Below are 17,224 nucleotides of genomic sequence, written 5' to 3' on the forward strand. Positions count from 1 at the left end.
GCCTCCACTTGGACACACAGCCATTGATCACAACTCTATGGCTACTTCCATTCAGCCAATTCCTTATCCACCAAGTAGTCCAACCTTCAAATCTCTCTCTCTCCCTAATTTGAAGACAGGGACATTGTGTGGAACTTTGTCAAACCCCTTACAGAGCTTAAGTAGATGTCACTGGCTGTTCTGGCTGTCTCAGATCATCTCCTTGTCTTCTATGTGCCTTAACATTGCTTCCATGAGGATCTGCTTCATGATGTTCCCAGGTACAGAGATGGGGCTCAGTGGTCTGTGGTTTCCTGGAAGTTCCTTTCTCCGCTTTCAAGAAATGTGAGTGGTGTTTTCTTCCAGTCACTGGGCACTTTACCTGACCTCTGTGACTTAAGTAGGATGGAGAGTGCCTTGGCAACTGTTCAGCCAGTTTCCTCAGAAACTTGGATTGCAGATCATCTAACCCCATTGTCTCGTGGCCTATTCAGTTTCATCAAGTAGTCTCAAACTTGCTTTTTGCTTACAGTGGGAGAGACTTTGCTTCTCCCAACCCCCACCTAGAGGTTCAGTAACTTGAGAGATGTGAGAAGCTAGACTGTCATTGAAGACTGAGGTGAAGAACTTTTGGAGTTCCTCACCCTTCTCCATATCCATTGTCACCAGCTGTCCATTCTTGATTGTCAGGGTGGTACACTCTCCGTGGTCTTTCTGACCCCTTATATTTATAGAACCCTTTCTGATAACTCTTTGCATCCCTTGCAAAGCCTCTTCTGTGTCTTAATATTCCCAAATCCATCTCTATGTACCCATCCAAACCATATCTACGTACTCTTCCCAGATCATCTGTCCCTAGTTCCACTGGTATGCATTTCATTCTTACTCCTCAGTTTGAGGAGCACATCCTTGTTTAGTCATGTTGGTTTCCAGCTTGCCTAACTTGATTTCTTACACATGGGGATGGAGTATCCTCAAAAAATACCAGTGCTTGTGAGGTCCTCTGATCCTAAGGACAGTTTCTGAGGGACTCTCATCCACTATTTCTTTTAACAGCTGGAAGTCCATTATTCTAAATATAAGGGTCAGTTCTGACTCAGCATTTTTTCTAAGCTCATGTTCCTTGAGATCAATGATTTAACCAGGGCATGGTCACTTACAGCCAAGGCTGCCTCCAGTCTCACCTTTCTAACAAGCTTATCTGCACTGTGAGCACCAGGTGCAGTAGCACTCACTGCCTCTCTGGTTGGTTTGTCCAATAACAGGACTAGAGAGTTGTACTCAGTACACTCCAGGTGTCTTCTGGATTGCTTGCAGTCAGCTGTACCACTTTCCCCACAGACAGCAGGTGGTTGAAATCCCCCATCAGGATGACAGCATGTGAGCATGATGATTTCTGTATCTGAAGCAAGAAATCAACAGGCTCACAGATATTAGGCAACATGTGGTGGACCCCAGCTACAAGGTGTCCCTCACTGATGCTGTCCTTCATTTTTACCTGCAGGCTTCTAAGCTGCCCCTTCTTCCCAGCTTCTTTGTTCTGGGAAGGTTGTAGCCCTTGATTCAAATGTTCCAGTTGTGTGATTCATCCCACCAGGTTTCTATGAATCTAGCTAGATTATAGACTTTGAATTGCACCATTCTTGTGCAATCGAGGAACTGGTTTCAGTTCCTCTTGCTTGTTACCCATGCTGCCTGTATTGGTGTAGAGGCACTTAATCTGGATTATCAACCTCCTCAACTTTTAAGAAGCCCCCTTAGTTCATTTGGGTCAATTTTCAGTTTTCTCCCTGATTCTTCCTAAAGTGTGTTTCCTGGCTCCTCTCTGACACACAGAAGTACATCCCCTTCCCTCTTCCTTGTAAAATCTAATTTAAAACTCTGCTAAATGTACCAGTGTTCAAACTTCTGTGTATAAAGTCCCTGGCTCAGGGATTCAAAGTGCCTGATATTCAATTAGGAATAGCAATCTCATTGCAGGATATAAGCAATTCATTTATTTATTATGGTTAGAATTTCCCATGGCCCTGCTTAATCACATCATCAGTCATTAAGTGATCAATGGCAAGTGAAAATAGAAAAATAGATTAGGTGCCAAGACAACCCAATATAACTCAGAGAATGACATTTTTAGCACTGTGATGGTGTTAGTCTGAGGTCAAATTATAGTGAATATTTTTACTGAAAAACAGGAGTGAAAGTAGGACATAACATAACTTTTTTTTTATACAGTTGCTGTTTAGTCAGTGATGTGGAAATCTGTAAGGCTTAAAAATTAGTTTAAGTGTAAGGAATTAAAATATTTTGATAGATAATTGCTAACTTTCCTTATTTAGATAAATGGCCAAATCCTTTATGGAAGGACTCATCAGAATGCTTCTTCAATAATCAAATGTGCGCCATCTAAAGTTAAAGTAATATTTATAAGGTATGTTCTGCTTAAAGGTTTGGCTGAAAAGGTTTAATTTTTAATGTGCTCAAGTTTCACACAGTGTTTATTATTTTTAATTTTGGTAACATAGATGTGCTTTTGAAGACAATCTTACTACTTGTTAAATATGTCTTGCAGTTTTCTGTTTTGATATTTGTATTGTGATTACCAGAAATTAAGAGCCAGACTTAAAATTGTCCTAAGAAATACAGGATGGTACTATTGCCTTCTTACTACATTATTTAACTGAATATATTGCAGAAACCAGGATGCAGTAAATCAGATGGCTGTTTGCCCTGCAAAGTCAGTAGAAGCTTCACAGTGTACTTCAAGGACACTTCAACATCAAGAGGTAAAGTAAATATTTTTCTTATTTGACCAAAATACTAACATTGTTCTGGATAGAGGAGGATCCTGTCTGCTTAGGAAATACAGTAAAAGAAAAGGAAACCCATAGAAAAACAAGTGAGATTTTAGTAAAGTTGCTAAACTTAGTACAGCTGTGATCAATTTTGTTTCATTTTATATTCTTCTGTACTATGAAGTAATATTACCATCAACAGAGTTTTAGATGTTTAAGTGAAACTAGAAAATGAGCAGACTCACTTTAAATACTTGCACACTACTTTGTTTTGGTGCAAAGTGTTGGATATAGCTACTTACAGTTGCATTTTATTTTTCTCTTAGATTGACATCAGTGTTGCAAAACCAAGTGCATTTTCTGACTTAAGTTCATGTAAAAACATTCAGTATGTGGAACTTCCTAAGGTATGCACTGAGTTTACATAAGTCACATTTTTATTCAATAGTCATTCAATTTTGTAATGCTGTCCCTCTTACAGAAAACAGTCTCCTAGTTACTAGAAGTCAGAAACGAGATTTCTAGAGACCTACTTTTCCTGTTTGGGAATGGACCCCAAAGTTTTCCTCACAGAAAAACTGTTTTTCATTTGCTAATTGCTTTGTGTCTCTGGAAGAAGTATTCTCTTGTTCTATTAGCCCACTTTCTTGTAACCATCTACTGATGGATCCTCAGGTAAAGTCAATGCCCTAATTGTTCAAAGTAAAAACTGAATCACAGTTTACCTTGTAAGTTTCAAAGGAGTGGGTTTGAATTTAGAAGTGTTTCTTATTGATCTTGGTAGTCATTTTGTTTGGCAGAATCTATTCCAGAAATAGTTTAAAACAAAAATATTTTTGCAATGTGAAACCTCAGACTTGATATGTCAGTGAGCTTCAATAGTCTTTAGTGATTGTATTCTAACATGTTGATGTCACAGTATTTAACCATTTGCATTTTTTTCTGTTTGTCCCAGGATCAAGGAGGCTTTGGAATTGCCATTAGTGAAGACAACACAACTAATGGAGTAGTTATTAAAAGCTTAACAGATCATGGTGCAGCTGCAAAGGTGTGAGAACATTTAAAATCTGATTAGGGAATGAAGAATATTTTTTGGAGTAGCATCCATAGTTAATATTTTTTATTTTATATTTTTCCAGGATGGACGTATCAAAGTTGGAGATGTGATTCTGGCAGTGGATGATGAAATTGTTGTGGGATATCCTGTAGAAAAGGTGCTTCTGAAGTGTCAGGAATGTTGCAGAAAGCACACTGCTTAATGTAGGAGGTGATTGTGTCTTAAACTAGTGAGGTTCTCATGACCATACTTAATTTTCAAAACTGGCTAATAAAACTGAAGATCTGCAGGCACTGTTTGGATAAGGAAACTACTGCAAAATAAGCTAAAGCCTAATAAATTTACAGCTCAACTGTTACTTTACATGAATCCTCCTATCTCTGCTTCGAATGTGATTTTATTTTCCCTGTGGTTCAGACCTCACGACTGAGAGGCACTTAGTAGTGTGATAAAAGACATGAACTTCTGCTCAATAATGACTCTGCATAGGTAGTCCACTTTTAAGGTGATAGAACCAGTAAAACTAATATGCGTAAATTTGCACGAGTGACTTGTATCACTGGTAAATCCAGTCATAAACTATGCTTATCCATGGGAACTGTCTGTAGTAACAGTCTCATTATATTCCAAGCATAGTATTTCAAACCTTTGGAGAAAAATATCTCCATTCCTAAATAACAAGATTTATTTCTAGCTTCTAGCTCTGCAAACTCAATTTGGGTTCTGTAGTAAATCGAGGCTGTTTTTTCTAGCACCTATCATGCTACCTAGGAAAGTGATTTTTTAGGCATGAGTAGATTACTTTCTGTTTGTTAAAGGGCAATTAGGAGAGCATCAATCTTACTCTCTGATGTGCTGCTATCTCTGAGGCAGTAAATAAGTAAGAGATAGTGAAGTTGCCTGTAAGGAGGTAGGGTAGGTAATCTTTGTAAGAACAGTGACTGGGCAAGTAATTTCTGAAAATGTCTTTACTGAAATGTAAAGTCTCAAGAGGATTTGATGTCTTTTCTGTAAGATGGCAATTGATTTTGAAGGGTTTTCAGTATCTCTTTGAACTAGATTTTGCATTACACACTGGTGTCTGTCTCTCCCTTCCATAGTTCAGGTAGTATTTTCAGGCTTTTCTTCCAGAATAACAATTGCACATTTCTTTAGTTCACTAGATTTTTTGGCATTGACTTCTGTGAGATCAGAATTGGGCTCCACCCAGCATTAAAAGGCAGTACTTCTGCTTTTCTAATAATTGCTATACAATATAGTATTTTGTCTAGAGAAGCCACTGAAAGCCATGTTCTCATGTAGTATAGTTTGGCAAAGTTTTGTGGAAAAGGTTTCTTGGAACAAACTTCAATATTTGTGTTTATTCCTTATGAGAAAACCTGCAAGATTTTGAGAAGTAGCTCCAGTTTGCAGAACTGTTATTCTGTTTTATTTTTGGTTTGCAACTGAACAATCCAGTAACAGTTTTCATAGGCTTTTCTCTTTATCATTCAGTTTATTAGTCTCCTGAAGACATCCAAATCTGTGGTGAGGCTTACAATCAACCCAGCAGAGACAGATAACCTGACTACAGCACCAGTCCCTCCCAGCACTGTCCCAGCAGAGAAGAGGAATATGCAACCACCAGCAGCTGTCCCCACTTCCAACTCACCAGAACCAGAAGCAGTCAAAAGTAATGTTTTCCTTATGCGTCTGCACTCACTGGGGTTGTAACATAAAAACAAAGACCCAACTTGTAAGTTTTCCCTTTTTGTGTGCACTGAGCTGTCTCCTGCATTTCTAATATTTCCAGATTACATATTCATATATGTATAAAGCATAGTGCCCCCATACTGAAGACTTACCTCTTGGCTTCCTATTGTAGAGGCAGGAGGATGAAAGGATTTTCTCCTCCATCTCAGACATGCAGCAGGTGCCTCTGTTGTGGTTGTCTAGAACTAATGAAAGGAATTCCTTCGGGTGAGGGAGAAAAGTAATAACATTTTTTTGTGGAAAAAGAGGATGGTCGAGACTGTCATACCATTTATGACTAGCCACATTTGGCTCTTCTCTTTCAGAGTGGAGAGTCAAGATGTTCCTGATGGATGATATTCATTGGTTAAGCAAGATACTTCTAAGTTAATAATAACTCAAGTGATGCACACATCATATAGGTGTATAAATTAAGTTCTATCCTAAATAGAATATGTTGTGTATAATATCTGCTTTGGCTGTCCAGACTATAAGCAAACCAAAAACTACAGGGGGCATGGCAAATAAAGCTACAGGATAATACTTCTCGGAGGAGAAGGGAGAATTGGTAGCATCAGTCTCTGTGGATCAGCTGTTCAGTTACTGCTATATAGCTGTCAGTGAACTCTGAAAAATGCTGTTTTAAAGTCACTTTCCTAATACTGAACTCTGTTACTGTAACTAGGGTGTTTTATTGTTGTTTTAGATGCAAGCAGGTCTTCAACTCCAGCCATGTTAACCTCTGACCCAGCTACTTGTCCCATCATTCCTGGATGTGAAACAACTATTGATATCTCCAAAGGGCGGACTGGTCTTGGTCTGAGCATTGTTGGAGGAGCAGACACTTTGCTGGTTAGTTGGAAAAATATATGTGTTTCTCATGTGAAATAACAGTAATGAAAATAAAGTCCGATGGAAGAGATTTTTTGTTATTTGTTTCTAAAGCATTTATAAAAAGACACAAAAGAAACAAAAATAAGAAAAAAGATCTTTCCAAATTAAAAGTATAAATGAGCTTAGTAAATATTTTGGTCATTTTTTCATTATGCATCTGACTTGCATTCCATCTGACTTTTCACGGATGAATTATAGTAGCAATTTTCAGTTACTTGTGGTTCAAAATGGTAGTTGTTCTTTCAACATGCAATTTTGATGTTTTTGTTGACAGGGAGCAATCATTATCCATGAGGTATATGAAGAAGGAGCAGCATCTAAAGATGGACGACTGTGGGCTGGTGATCAGATACTAGAGGCATGGTGATTTCTTTGGTTGTTTTTGTTTTCATTGTTGGCTAAGCCTTTTGTATTTGTCTGCTGGAAGGTGCACAATTTACCATTGTACACTTTCATTGCAGGTGAATGGAATTGACCTCAGGAATGCCACACATGATGAAGCCATTAATGTCCTCCGTCAGACACCCCAAAAAGTTCGTCTGACTGTGTACAGAGATGAAGCCCAATACAAGGAGGAAGACATGTATGATGTGCTGAATATAGAGCTCCAGAAGAAGCCTGGTAAAGGCCTTGGGCTGAGTATTGTTGGGAAAAGGTATGTAATGTACCTGGAGATGTACCTGTCTGGAACTTGCTTATGTTTCTTTGTGATGTGGGGAAAAGGTATGTAATGTACCTGGAGATGTACCTGTCTGGAACTTGCTTATGTTTCTTTGTGATGTGGTGCTCAGATCTTGTAGGCTTGAAGGCCATATGTGTTAATTTTGTATTTAAGCTAACCAGTCTTCCCTCAAGGAACTAAGCCAGTGTTATTCAACAGAAAAATGAGACAATGTTTATTTGTGTTCCCAATAGTAAGCCACAAACATGACCGTCAAACAATACTTGAATGTAAAATTTGTGTGTGTATTTACAGAAATGACACAGGTGTGTTTGTGTCAGACATTGTCAAAGGAGGAATAGCAGATACAGATGGGAGATTGATGCAAGGAGACCAGATATTGACAGTGAATGGAGAAGATGTCCGAAATGCTAACCAGGAGGCTGTTGCAGCTTTGCTAAAGGTATTGGGAAAAGAGAAGATGGATAAGAGTGAAAAATTGAGATCAAGTTTTTTGAAAGCTTTAACTTTATTCAAACTGACAGCAGCCTGTTCTGAGATGTCAGTGAGATGACTTGGGGTTCCAAATTTATGCTTCCTGAAATCTAGAGCATTCAGATTTTGATACTTTGCCTGATAAAATGGGGAATAGTGGTGGTGCAGAAAGCTGTATATTTATGAACATTGGGCTTTAAGAAGATCTTTATAGAATGCCATCACCTAGAACAACCGAAAACTTAACACTGTATTTTGTCAAACACTCTGGTAGCTGGTTGACTGTTTCATATTTTCAGAAAGATACACAGAACTGACTTCAAATGTGGAATTCAGCAGAGTAGTCGTGCTAAAAATGACTACTTTCATAGTTTGTTTACAAGGGCCTGTAGTGGATATGGTAGAGGATATGTAGAGATATGTAGAGGATATGGTTGCAAACCAAAAGAGTAAGTTTGATTAGTCGTTAGGCAGAAATTCTTTAATGAGAGGATGGTGAGGCACTGGAATAGGATGCCCAGAGAAGGGGTGGATGCCCTATCTCTGGAAGTGTACAAGGCCAGGTTGGATTGGTCTCTAAGTAACCTAGTCTACTAGGAGACATTAGTCTTTTTTTTAATTGTGAATGTCTTGTGTTGCCTTACATCCATTAAATAATACAATGGGTTTTTCAGTGACCAAGATTTTGGTATAAAAAACTGCTTTCACAGAGTTTGCTGAAGTAACTACCTGCAGCTCTTGGAGCCAACCTATTCTTGATCATTTTTTTTTTCTGATATCCTTCCCCTATTTGCAAATCAGAATGAAGTCAGATATATAATATTTCCTGTAGTCTGCCAGGAAACCCAGCTGGTTAACCACCTTGTCTCTTTTTCCATCCAGAGTTTTGAGACATGCTGCATGGCAAGGATTCCACTGAGTCAGCATTTTCAATGGAAAACTAATTCACTGGAAAAAAATTAGCAGATGATAATTATACCATCACTTAGATACATAGGCACATGGTCAGGCTTCTTAACACTCACATTCAAAGGTATATATTTCCAGATCTTGAACAGGTCCTTGAGGTTTTGGATTTATTGGAAAGCAGGCATCCTGGGGGAGAGCAGTGGTCAGAAAGGGAGATAGGAGGGCTTCTGAATTTTCATCTTGTGCCCATTAGTGAGAATGCCAGAACAGGATATATGTCGTGACACCGAACCTATTAGTATACTCTTCTTTGGTTATAAGACTTTTCCCTTTTTATATGATAGGTTTTAAATTTTATTTAAGAACACAGCATTTATTCTTTGTATGCTGTACCTCTCTGAATAAAAATGCCTTTTTATGTGGGAAATTTCTTTCATTTTGAGAAGCCTTTTGGAGTATCTAATTGATTCCACTTATCATTCATGTATTCAAGTACTTCATCATTGCTCAGTAGCACTTGTAGTGAATTGTCATAGCCCTGAGAAATGGGCTTTTAAAATACCTTAGACATACTATTGTTAATAATTATTTTGTTCACGTAGTATAAGTGGAATAAAACATGGTCACTCACATATAGGCAGTCAGTGTTTTCTCTTCAGGTATCCATTCACTTTTCATTCAGAATGGAGAGTAGGATCTAGAGTGAATTGTCTTGAACTGCCTAAAATGTACTTTGCTAGAAAATTATTTATAATCTTTGGAAGATTTCTGTGTATTTTAAGTAGAATGAGACAAATAGACTGTGTCATCAGTCTGAGAATTCTGTCTGTTCTTGCAGTGTTTCTTTTGAAGTATCCCCTAAAGTATGGGAAAAAACTATCAGCTTTTTTCCTCACTAAACTTATTGGATCTATCAAATGGAAGAATTTAGGAACAGAGAGAAAGGTGTAGTAAAACTAAATGGGAATTGATTTATTCATGAGTCTCATTGGAAAGTGTTACCTCCTACTTTCATACATAACTTTAAAATCTCATTTGTGAGTTTGTGCATTTGTGAGAATGTGGAAATTTTAGGTACATATTTCCTCAATTTTCCACTTTGAATAAGAGTTGTCCATATAGTTTAATATGACTAATTCATACAAGCAAAGAAGAATTTTTTTTGCTCTGGTTTTGCCTGAGCTTTGATCAAGTCTTTTCCAGGGCATTGAGAAGTCAACATTATTTATAAAATAAAAAATTATTTAATAAATTATTTTTGTTAATAAATAATAAATCTTTTTTAAATAAAAGTAATAAATGTTTTTTAGTGTCATTCCTAAGAGAATAGCAACAGAGTATGAGGTATTGAAACTTTGTTTGAATTGATATGTCTGGTTGGTTTTGATATATTGGCCTATTACTATGGATTTTTCTGATAAATGGATGAATCTGTTTTAGGATTATAAAGTTAAAACATGACAAGTAAAGTCAAACTCATTTATTATTAAATTATTTGAATGCAGAAGTTTCCACTGACAACTTCCCAGTGAAAGAAAAAAATCAAAATAACAAAAAACCTGAAATTTCTGTATTAACACATTGCAGATCGATTCCTTCTCTTGACACTACTTGTATTATGTTGAAAGTATAATTATCTTAGCCTTGTGGTAATAACTTTTCCCTTATTTCAAATAATGTCTTGATATTCAAATACTTAATTGCAGGGTGAATTTTCTCCTGAGACATGCATTTTATGTAGACATTGAATACCCAACAGAGTAGTTACAATCTTAAAGGTTAGTGAAAGAACTTTCCAATGTGCATTCAGTCCATATCATCCAGCTTATTGCTGGAAGTCAGATGCAGAAAGTTCACTTAAACTATAGAAGTTTAGGAAATTTTCTGCCCAAAATTTCTTAGTTATGTTGGTGTCTATCCAGACTAACAGATCATTTCAAAAGTTTGGGAGAGATGAGTTACTTCTAGTTTAATTGCCATATTCTCAGTCATATCAAGAGAAATAATGATTAAGACTTCAAGGTGTTACACTGGTTTGAGTTTATATTGTAAAAATTGTATGTTGACATTGCAGTTCAGAAGCTATTCCTTATTAAGTGTAATGTAATGGAATTATTCCTCTTGTATGATTTTTATGTCTGCACTGTAATACTGATTATCCAGTACTAAAAATGTATCCTGCTTAGTATTGAGTACTATGGTGTACTTTGTGTGTGTCACTGGTCCTGCCAGGAACTCTATCTGCAAAGTGCTCATTTCAGGATTGCTAGTCCATGGGGTTTTTTTCCATCTGTCCATGTGTTTTTTCTTCACTCTCTAGAAAGTCACTTAAATATTGTAGGTTGTAGTCTTGTAGACAGAAGAGATATGTTACAAGTAACCATTTCTTTAGTGTTCCTTAGGTACGGTGAGACTAGAGGTTGGAAGAATAAAAGCTGGGCCATTTCACTCTGAAAGGAGGACATCTCAGAGCAGCCAGGTATGTAACTACAAAACTGGTTAGTTAGGAGAAATAATGTTAAATAATGAAAGCAAATAGAAAGATCAGTTTTGTTATGACAATTATTTTTCACATGCCTGATCCAAGATGAAAAAAACTTTTCAGCTCTTCAGTAGCCATTTTATATATTCAGTGTAGCAAATTGTATCTGTTATAGTCAGGATCCAGCCAAAACTATAATCCAGAAATGACTGTACTCCAGGCTCCAGCTTGGATGCATAGAGAGCTCCAATTCTCATCAATACCAGAAGAAGTTAGAGTCAACTTTACATGTCATAGTTACTGCCAGAATAGTTCGCATGCAGTGGATTATTGCTTCAGTAAGCTTAGAGAATTTTTCCATTCCTGCATGTCCTTACTGTAATCTCAATTTCCAGAAGCAGGAAACCTGTGCTCTTTCCATCAGACTTCTCTTTTTATTTTATTGTTGGTCTGATGGTGAATTGTTAGAACCTCACATCAATTTCTGTATTTGAAAGCATGTTCCATAGCATAGTAGCTTGCACTGTGATTCTATCCAGTAGGAGCTACTGGAAAGCTCACAAATTACCTTAACTTCCTTTGGTTGTGAAGTGGGAATGAAAATTATCAAGTATTAAATATAAATAATTTTAAGACATAATTAAAATCCAAGTGAGGAGTTTAAGACTAGATAAAACTGACATTTTAGGATCTCTTCAGAATTAGTATTGCTAAACAGCATGGAAACTTGCTGGCCTTATTCTAAGATGCAGTTCACAGTGTTGAATGTTTTGAAGAGTGTGTCACAGTCAGTGAACTATTCTCACTAGGAACCATGTTGCTCCCATACTTGCCCTTCAAGTATAGTGAAAAATCTTCCTGGAAATTGTGCAGGTCAAGTTGAGTGGAGAACCTAATCTTTGTTGCAGCTGATACAGTAGCTGAACATTTGAGAGCCCACATGAGGATGTACTCGTATCTGTCTTTTGTATTCTGTCCTTACTGTGGCACTTGTAGCTAACTTGAAATAAAAGATCTCTATAAGGTGATAGGAGGTGCAAATACCAGGACCTTGTTGGCCCTCAGAAGAAGCACTTCAAAGCTTTGCATGGGATTGTAGAAATACAGCCACTGTTGGTCTAATGATGCTTCAAAAAAGAGCTATCTACAGTGACCAAAAAATTTGTGGAGTTCTCCGACTCAGTTTTAACTGGGCACAGAAAAAATAAAATACTGAAGAAAATAAAATTAATACAGTGAGTTACAGTTTTACTTTTAGTAGCTGTGTCAGTGGAGCTCCTCTCTAATCCCACTCTAACACTGTGTGCAGGTCAGTGAAGGAAGTGGCAGTCTCTCATCGTTCAGTTTCCCAGTTTCTGGGTCCGGTGCACCCGAGGTCTTTGAAAGTGGCCTAAAGAGGCATACCAGTAAGTTGGAGAGTTTTTTGGTGCTTTCAGTATTTTCTACATGTGAACTGGTCGCTGAGATCTTTCTATTAAAATGTTATAACTATGTGATGTAGGCCTCAAAGTGATTCCTTATTCAGTAAAACACTGTAGAAGCGATTACTGTTCAATACATCATATATATCTTATAGTAGCTTCTTATAAAATAAACTAGCAACTTCTTACGTAAGCAGTTTAGATATTGACAATCTAAGTTTAGCCATAATTTTTTATTTAATCTAAATACAGTATATGACAAGCTGTTTCATTCATGGAAATCCAGATACATGTGGAATAGCTGTCTCATGCTTAAATTTAGAACAAAATTATTTCTGATCAAAGTATTGCTAGAAAAGAATGTTTTTTTTTTCTATTCCATTTGAGCTTAGCAGTTTTATTCTAGAAGTTATTTAAATGGAGAAAATGGTTGATTCTTTCACCTATTCTAGAAGTATTTCCATCCAATTATTGTAATGATGGCCACTATCAAAATCAGAGTAAAATATACATAACAAACAAACAGAAAATTAGTATAATCATAGTGATTTGAATGACTTTATTGACAAAGTTTTCTAGGATTGCTAGTTTAACTATTTTTTTTTAAATTTATCTTAATTCATTTGACAGCAGCTTCTGAAATACAGGGACTAAGAACAGTTGAAATAAAAAAGGTAAGTTGTAACATGCAGTGGCATGTATCAAGAATAGGTTTTGTAGATGACTTCAATAGGTGTCTTTACAGAATTAAAGAAGTCTAGGCATATTCATTGTTTTAAGAAAGGAACAGGAAATTAATTTGTCTGTCTTTTCAGTTCAGGACTGTATGATCTCCACTGCCTATATTTTTACATAAAGTAATGTGACTTATGTTATCATGCTTTATGAGTTGTGTTGAAAGGAAAAGAAGGAAGAGATACTGGGACCTAGTTTTATTGTTACCAGATAGAGTTAAATGCAGACTCTGTTGTGGTAAAGTCAGGGGAATTGTACCAAAGTTGGAAGGCTGTTTTTTTTTGGTGTTTGATATTTTTCTTCACACATATTTTTAATGAGTAGGTTCTTGCATGACAGCTGCCAGGTTTTCAAGTGTCAACTTTAGTCACCTTCATTATGTGTGTGAGCTTAGTTACAAACTGCATCTTATTTTCCATAATATTTATATTTATTTGTGTTTGCTTGGCATCTAGTTCACTTGATTACACGGATTGTATTCAGCCATTCTTTTTACAGTAGAATCTGCAAATAGCAATTTGCAATGGCAGTTTTTACAGTGGTGTGGGTGTGGTACAGTGGTAAGCAGCTGTACATGCTCTTCAACATTTGGGCACAAGGGGGAGCATAAAGATTAATTCTAGTCTTCAGAAGATTCATAACAGGATATAGACAGTACTGAGGGCAGCAGTCCTATCTCATTGGTTTTCCTTGCTCAGAACTCTATGCTGACATTAAGAGTCAGATGCTGAATTCTGTAATTATTTAATTTGGTTAAGATAAAACACACAATGAAATTGGCAAATTTTCACCTGCCACTGAGAAGAAAAAACATCCATTCTGGTGTCTGCTTTCTTGAGGTGATGCAAAGCATATAAACTTAAAAACTGGCTTGACACAATAATTCTAATCATCATAATATAGGGGGTTTAGCCATCTTTTGAGGTAAGGCTACAGTTCTCTGTGTTTTTCTTTCCAGAAAAATCTAATCTTTTTTTCATTACTATAACAGAACCCTACAGATTCCCTAGGAGTGAGCATTGCTGGAGGTGTAGGAAGTCCTCTTGGAGATGTTCCTATATTTATTGCCATGATGCACCCAAATGGAGTTGCAGCCCAGACTCAGAAATTAAGAGTAAGTTAATTGTTAAGAAGGCTGTAAAGATTGCATGGGTAATATGATTACTCTAGACAGTCAGTAAACCAGCAGTTCACTGATACAGTCATAAGTGCTTCTGGCTCTGGAAAGGATTCTTGCTGCTTGGATTGATGAAAAAGGAACTCAGATAGCAGGGGAAAGTTTAATTGGTGACACGTGCTAACTTAAGAAAGGAGGTCCTAAAGCAGTCTTGGATCTTAGAGTTAGCCAGCTTGTGAAAATTAAAAGCATAGAAAGTGGTTCAGAAGGATGTGTTCTATAAACAAGTACCACTGGTGAGTGTAGTGGTCATTCCTGCAAAGGTATGCAGTCTGTTTTGTCTCTCATGCTTCCTATGCTTAGGATAGAGAGAGTACATATTATGCTCTGAGTCAGAGTGGGAGATTTTATCTGAAGCTATACTTAAATGTGTGCTGTATCCAATCTGCATAAAAGGTGGTTGAATTTGACACAGGTTTCTTGGAAAATGTTATTTCAAGGTGAAACCAAACAGAATCTCTTACGATAATTTGCTACATCAGTCTGCCTGTCTTCAGGTGACATGCAAAATTCATCTCTGTTTTTTAACGTATATTTCTAGAGTTTTAGGATCAGTTCTGTAAAGCATCAGTACTTTTTACATGGATTTCACTCAACCGGTATAGTTTGCTAATACTGATGTTGAATTACCTACGTTTTTCATAGTTCTGCTATTGTTGAAAGTGACAAATAAATCAATGTAGCTAAGTTAGATTTTCTACATTTTCTTCTGTAGGTTGGGGACAGGATTGTTAGCATCTGTGGAACATCTACCGAGGGCATGACTCATTCCCAAGCTGTTAATATCTTAAAAAATGCTTCAGGCACTATTGAGTTGCAGGTAAAAAAATCCTCAGTGACATTTTGAACATTTTCTGAATATTGTTTAGCCAGCTGCTACATTGAACTATTTTAGTGTCAGCATTCTTCTATCACTGATTCCCAACCTCTCTTCCTAGGTTGTAGCCGGAGGAGAAGTGAGTGTTATAACTGGTCAGCAGCAGGATCCACCTATCCCCAGTCTTTCATTTGCTGGACTAACTTCAACTGGCATTTTTCAGGATGATTTAGGGTCAGTAACTATAGAATGTACAGCCTCTGTAGCCTGTTACTTTAGATGATAATCAGCCTATAAACCTTTACAAATTCTAGCAAATAATGGGTGACAGTTTTGGCTTAATAATCATGATAAACATATTTGCTATACATGAGGCCTGTGGGCCATAGGTCCTTTTCTGTTTTTCATTATGCAATTTGCTGTGGTGCATTTTTTTTTTTTTACTTTCTGTAGACTTGTTATGTAAACTGATTTCTTCTACAGCCTCAATTGTTTCACTAAGATTGGGTAGCTAGGATTAATTGACACACCCAGAAATTCTCTTTCCACTGTTGTGTCTATGTTTCTGTTGTTTGCTCTCTAGTGCTGGGCTATCAGGAGTATCAGATGTTTCTGGTATGCAAGGTATACCGATTCTGGTATTCTGCAAGGTGCATTATGTAAACAAGTTTTGTGTCAAACTCTGTCATAAATCTGAGACATTTTTGCTTTTAGGAAAGGGGAAAGAGAAGAAATATTTAGCCACATACCTACTTTGAAAAGTAGAATTCCAAAATTTCTTACTATCAAAGTATATGTGGGGATATACACCTATAAATGATCTGTATAATAAACACACACATACAAATACACAGTCATTTATTAGGAGAGAAGCAATTAAACCTTAATAGTATGAACTATTTGAGCTAATTTTAGACATTACAGGATTTTTCAAGTAGATGTTAGGTAATCTGGAAATACTGGCAATGCCTCTCTAGTTCACTACTAAGCACTGTTGGTGGCACATGGCAGTCATAAATATGCCTTGAGCTATGTATTTGAAATAGCTACTTTTGTATAATAATATAATAATAATTGGGTAGTTTACAGAGTTTTACATTAACTGAAATAGCCAGTTACTTATAACAAAAGTATTTGTAGTTATAGTGGAAAGAGAAATGTATCAGTTAGCTTAAGAGAAGTAATGTTTTTTGTTAAATATTCTCTATGTTAAATCTGAAGTTCAGGCAAAATACTCTTTTCCCTTTACTTAGACCTCCTCAGTACAAGACCATTACTCTGGACAGAGGACCAGACGGCCTTGGCTTTAGTATTGTAGGTGGCTATGGCAGTCCCCATGGAGACTTACCCATTTATGTGAAGACAGTATTTGCAAAGGTAGGTGGAAATTTGTTCAATCAATCCATTTATTAGTTCACTGCAGTTATTGTTCTAAATCTTGGCCTGGGTTTGCAGTCAAAAGAATGTTACAGTTACTCACAGCTTTTCCTTTTTAGTGCAAAGGCTGATCAAAATATGCTTGCAGCATTTGAAGGCTGTGATCTTCAAAAGATTGAGAATTTCCATATACATGACTCAGCCTATCGACAGTCTTGTCCACCTCTCAAGACTGAAATTGTGTAATTGGGAAAAAAGCTCCCTTGCCTTGTATTTAGAGTGTGTTTACTATGGGTAATAGAGGGAAATGTTTTATTGAACTCAGAGAAGTTCAGACGCTGACCTAGATTTGATAACTTGGATGGCTCTAGGAAACAACAGAGAGTCAGAGAAAACTGGAATAATGAATGCTAAATTTTTAAGATACATGAAAGTATAAAGCTGCCTTTTACACCACTTGGTGAAAAGTTCTGCAGGTCTTGAAAATGTTATTTTTATAGTACTAGGGTTTAAACCTTACACTAGCTGGATAAACAGGGTTAAGGGAACCAAACAATCATGTAGTTCCAATTTCTAGATGTGGAACTTAGACTGGGCAGGACGTACTGCAAAATTGGCAGTCTTCTCAACAATTGTCTTTATCTGTATCCCTGAAAACCAAAAATGTTGCATGAGGTTTTCTTTTCAGTACTGTATG

At 36.8% G+C, this 17,224-nt stretch overlaps 1 protein-coding gene across 27 annotated transcripts in view; it reads left to right on the forward strand.

The window, feature by feature from the left end:
• Positions 1–17,224, forward strand: part of MPDZ (multiple PDZ domain crumbs cell polarity complex component) — a 93,960-nt gene that overhangs the window by 74,425 nt on the left and 2,311 nt on the right. For 21 of the 27 annotated variants that reach the window (XM_085566021.1, XM_085566022.1, XM_085566020.1 and 18 more), the window contains 17 exons: positions 2,316–2,407; positions 2,672–2,762; positions 3,098–3,178; positions 3,727–3,819; positions 3,911–3,985; positions 5,323–5,500; positions 6,266–6,411; positions 6,728–6,811; positions 6,915–7,108; positions 7,430–7,577; positions 10,911–10,997; positions 12,310–12,406; positions 13,052–13,095; positions 14,148–14,270; positions 15,049–15,153; positions 15,272–15,384; positions 16,404–16,527. In XM_085566021.1, coding sequence (XP_085422147.1) covers positions 2,316–2,407; positions 2,672–2,762; positions 3,098–3,178; positions 3,727–3,819; positions 3,911–3,985; positions 5,323–5,500; positions 6,266–6,411; positions 6,728–6,811; positions 6,915–7,108; positions 7,430–7,577; positions 10,911–10,997; positions 12,310–12,406; positions 13,052–13,095; positions 14,148–14,270; positions 15,049–15,153; positions 15,272–15,384; positions 16,404–16,527 — 1,875 coding nt within the window. The other 6 variants (XM_085566023.1, XM_085566040.1, XM_085566037.1 and 3 more) reach the window with 3 other exon arrangements.

This window comes from Lonchura striata, chromosome Z (genome assembly GCF_050655825.1).
Source record: "Lonchura striata isolate lonStrDom1 chromosome Z, ASM5065582v1, whole genome shotgun sequence".
Classification (NCBI taxonomy): Eukaryota; Metazoa; Chordata; class Aves; order Passeriformes; family Estrildidae; genus Lonchura; species Lonchura striata.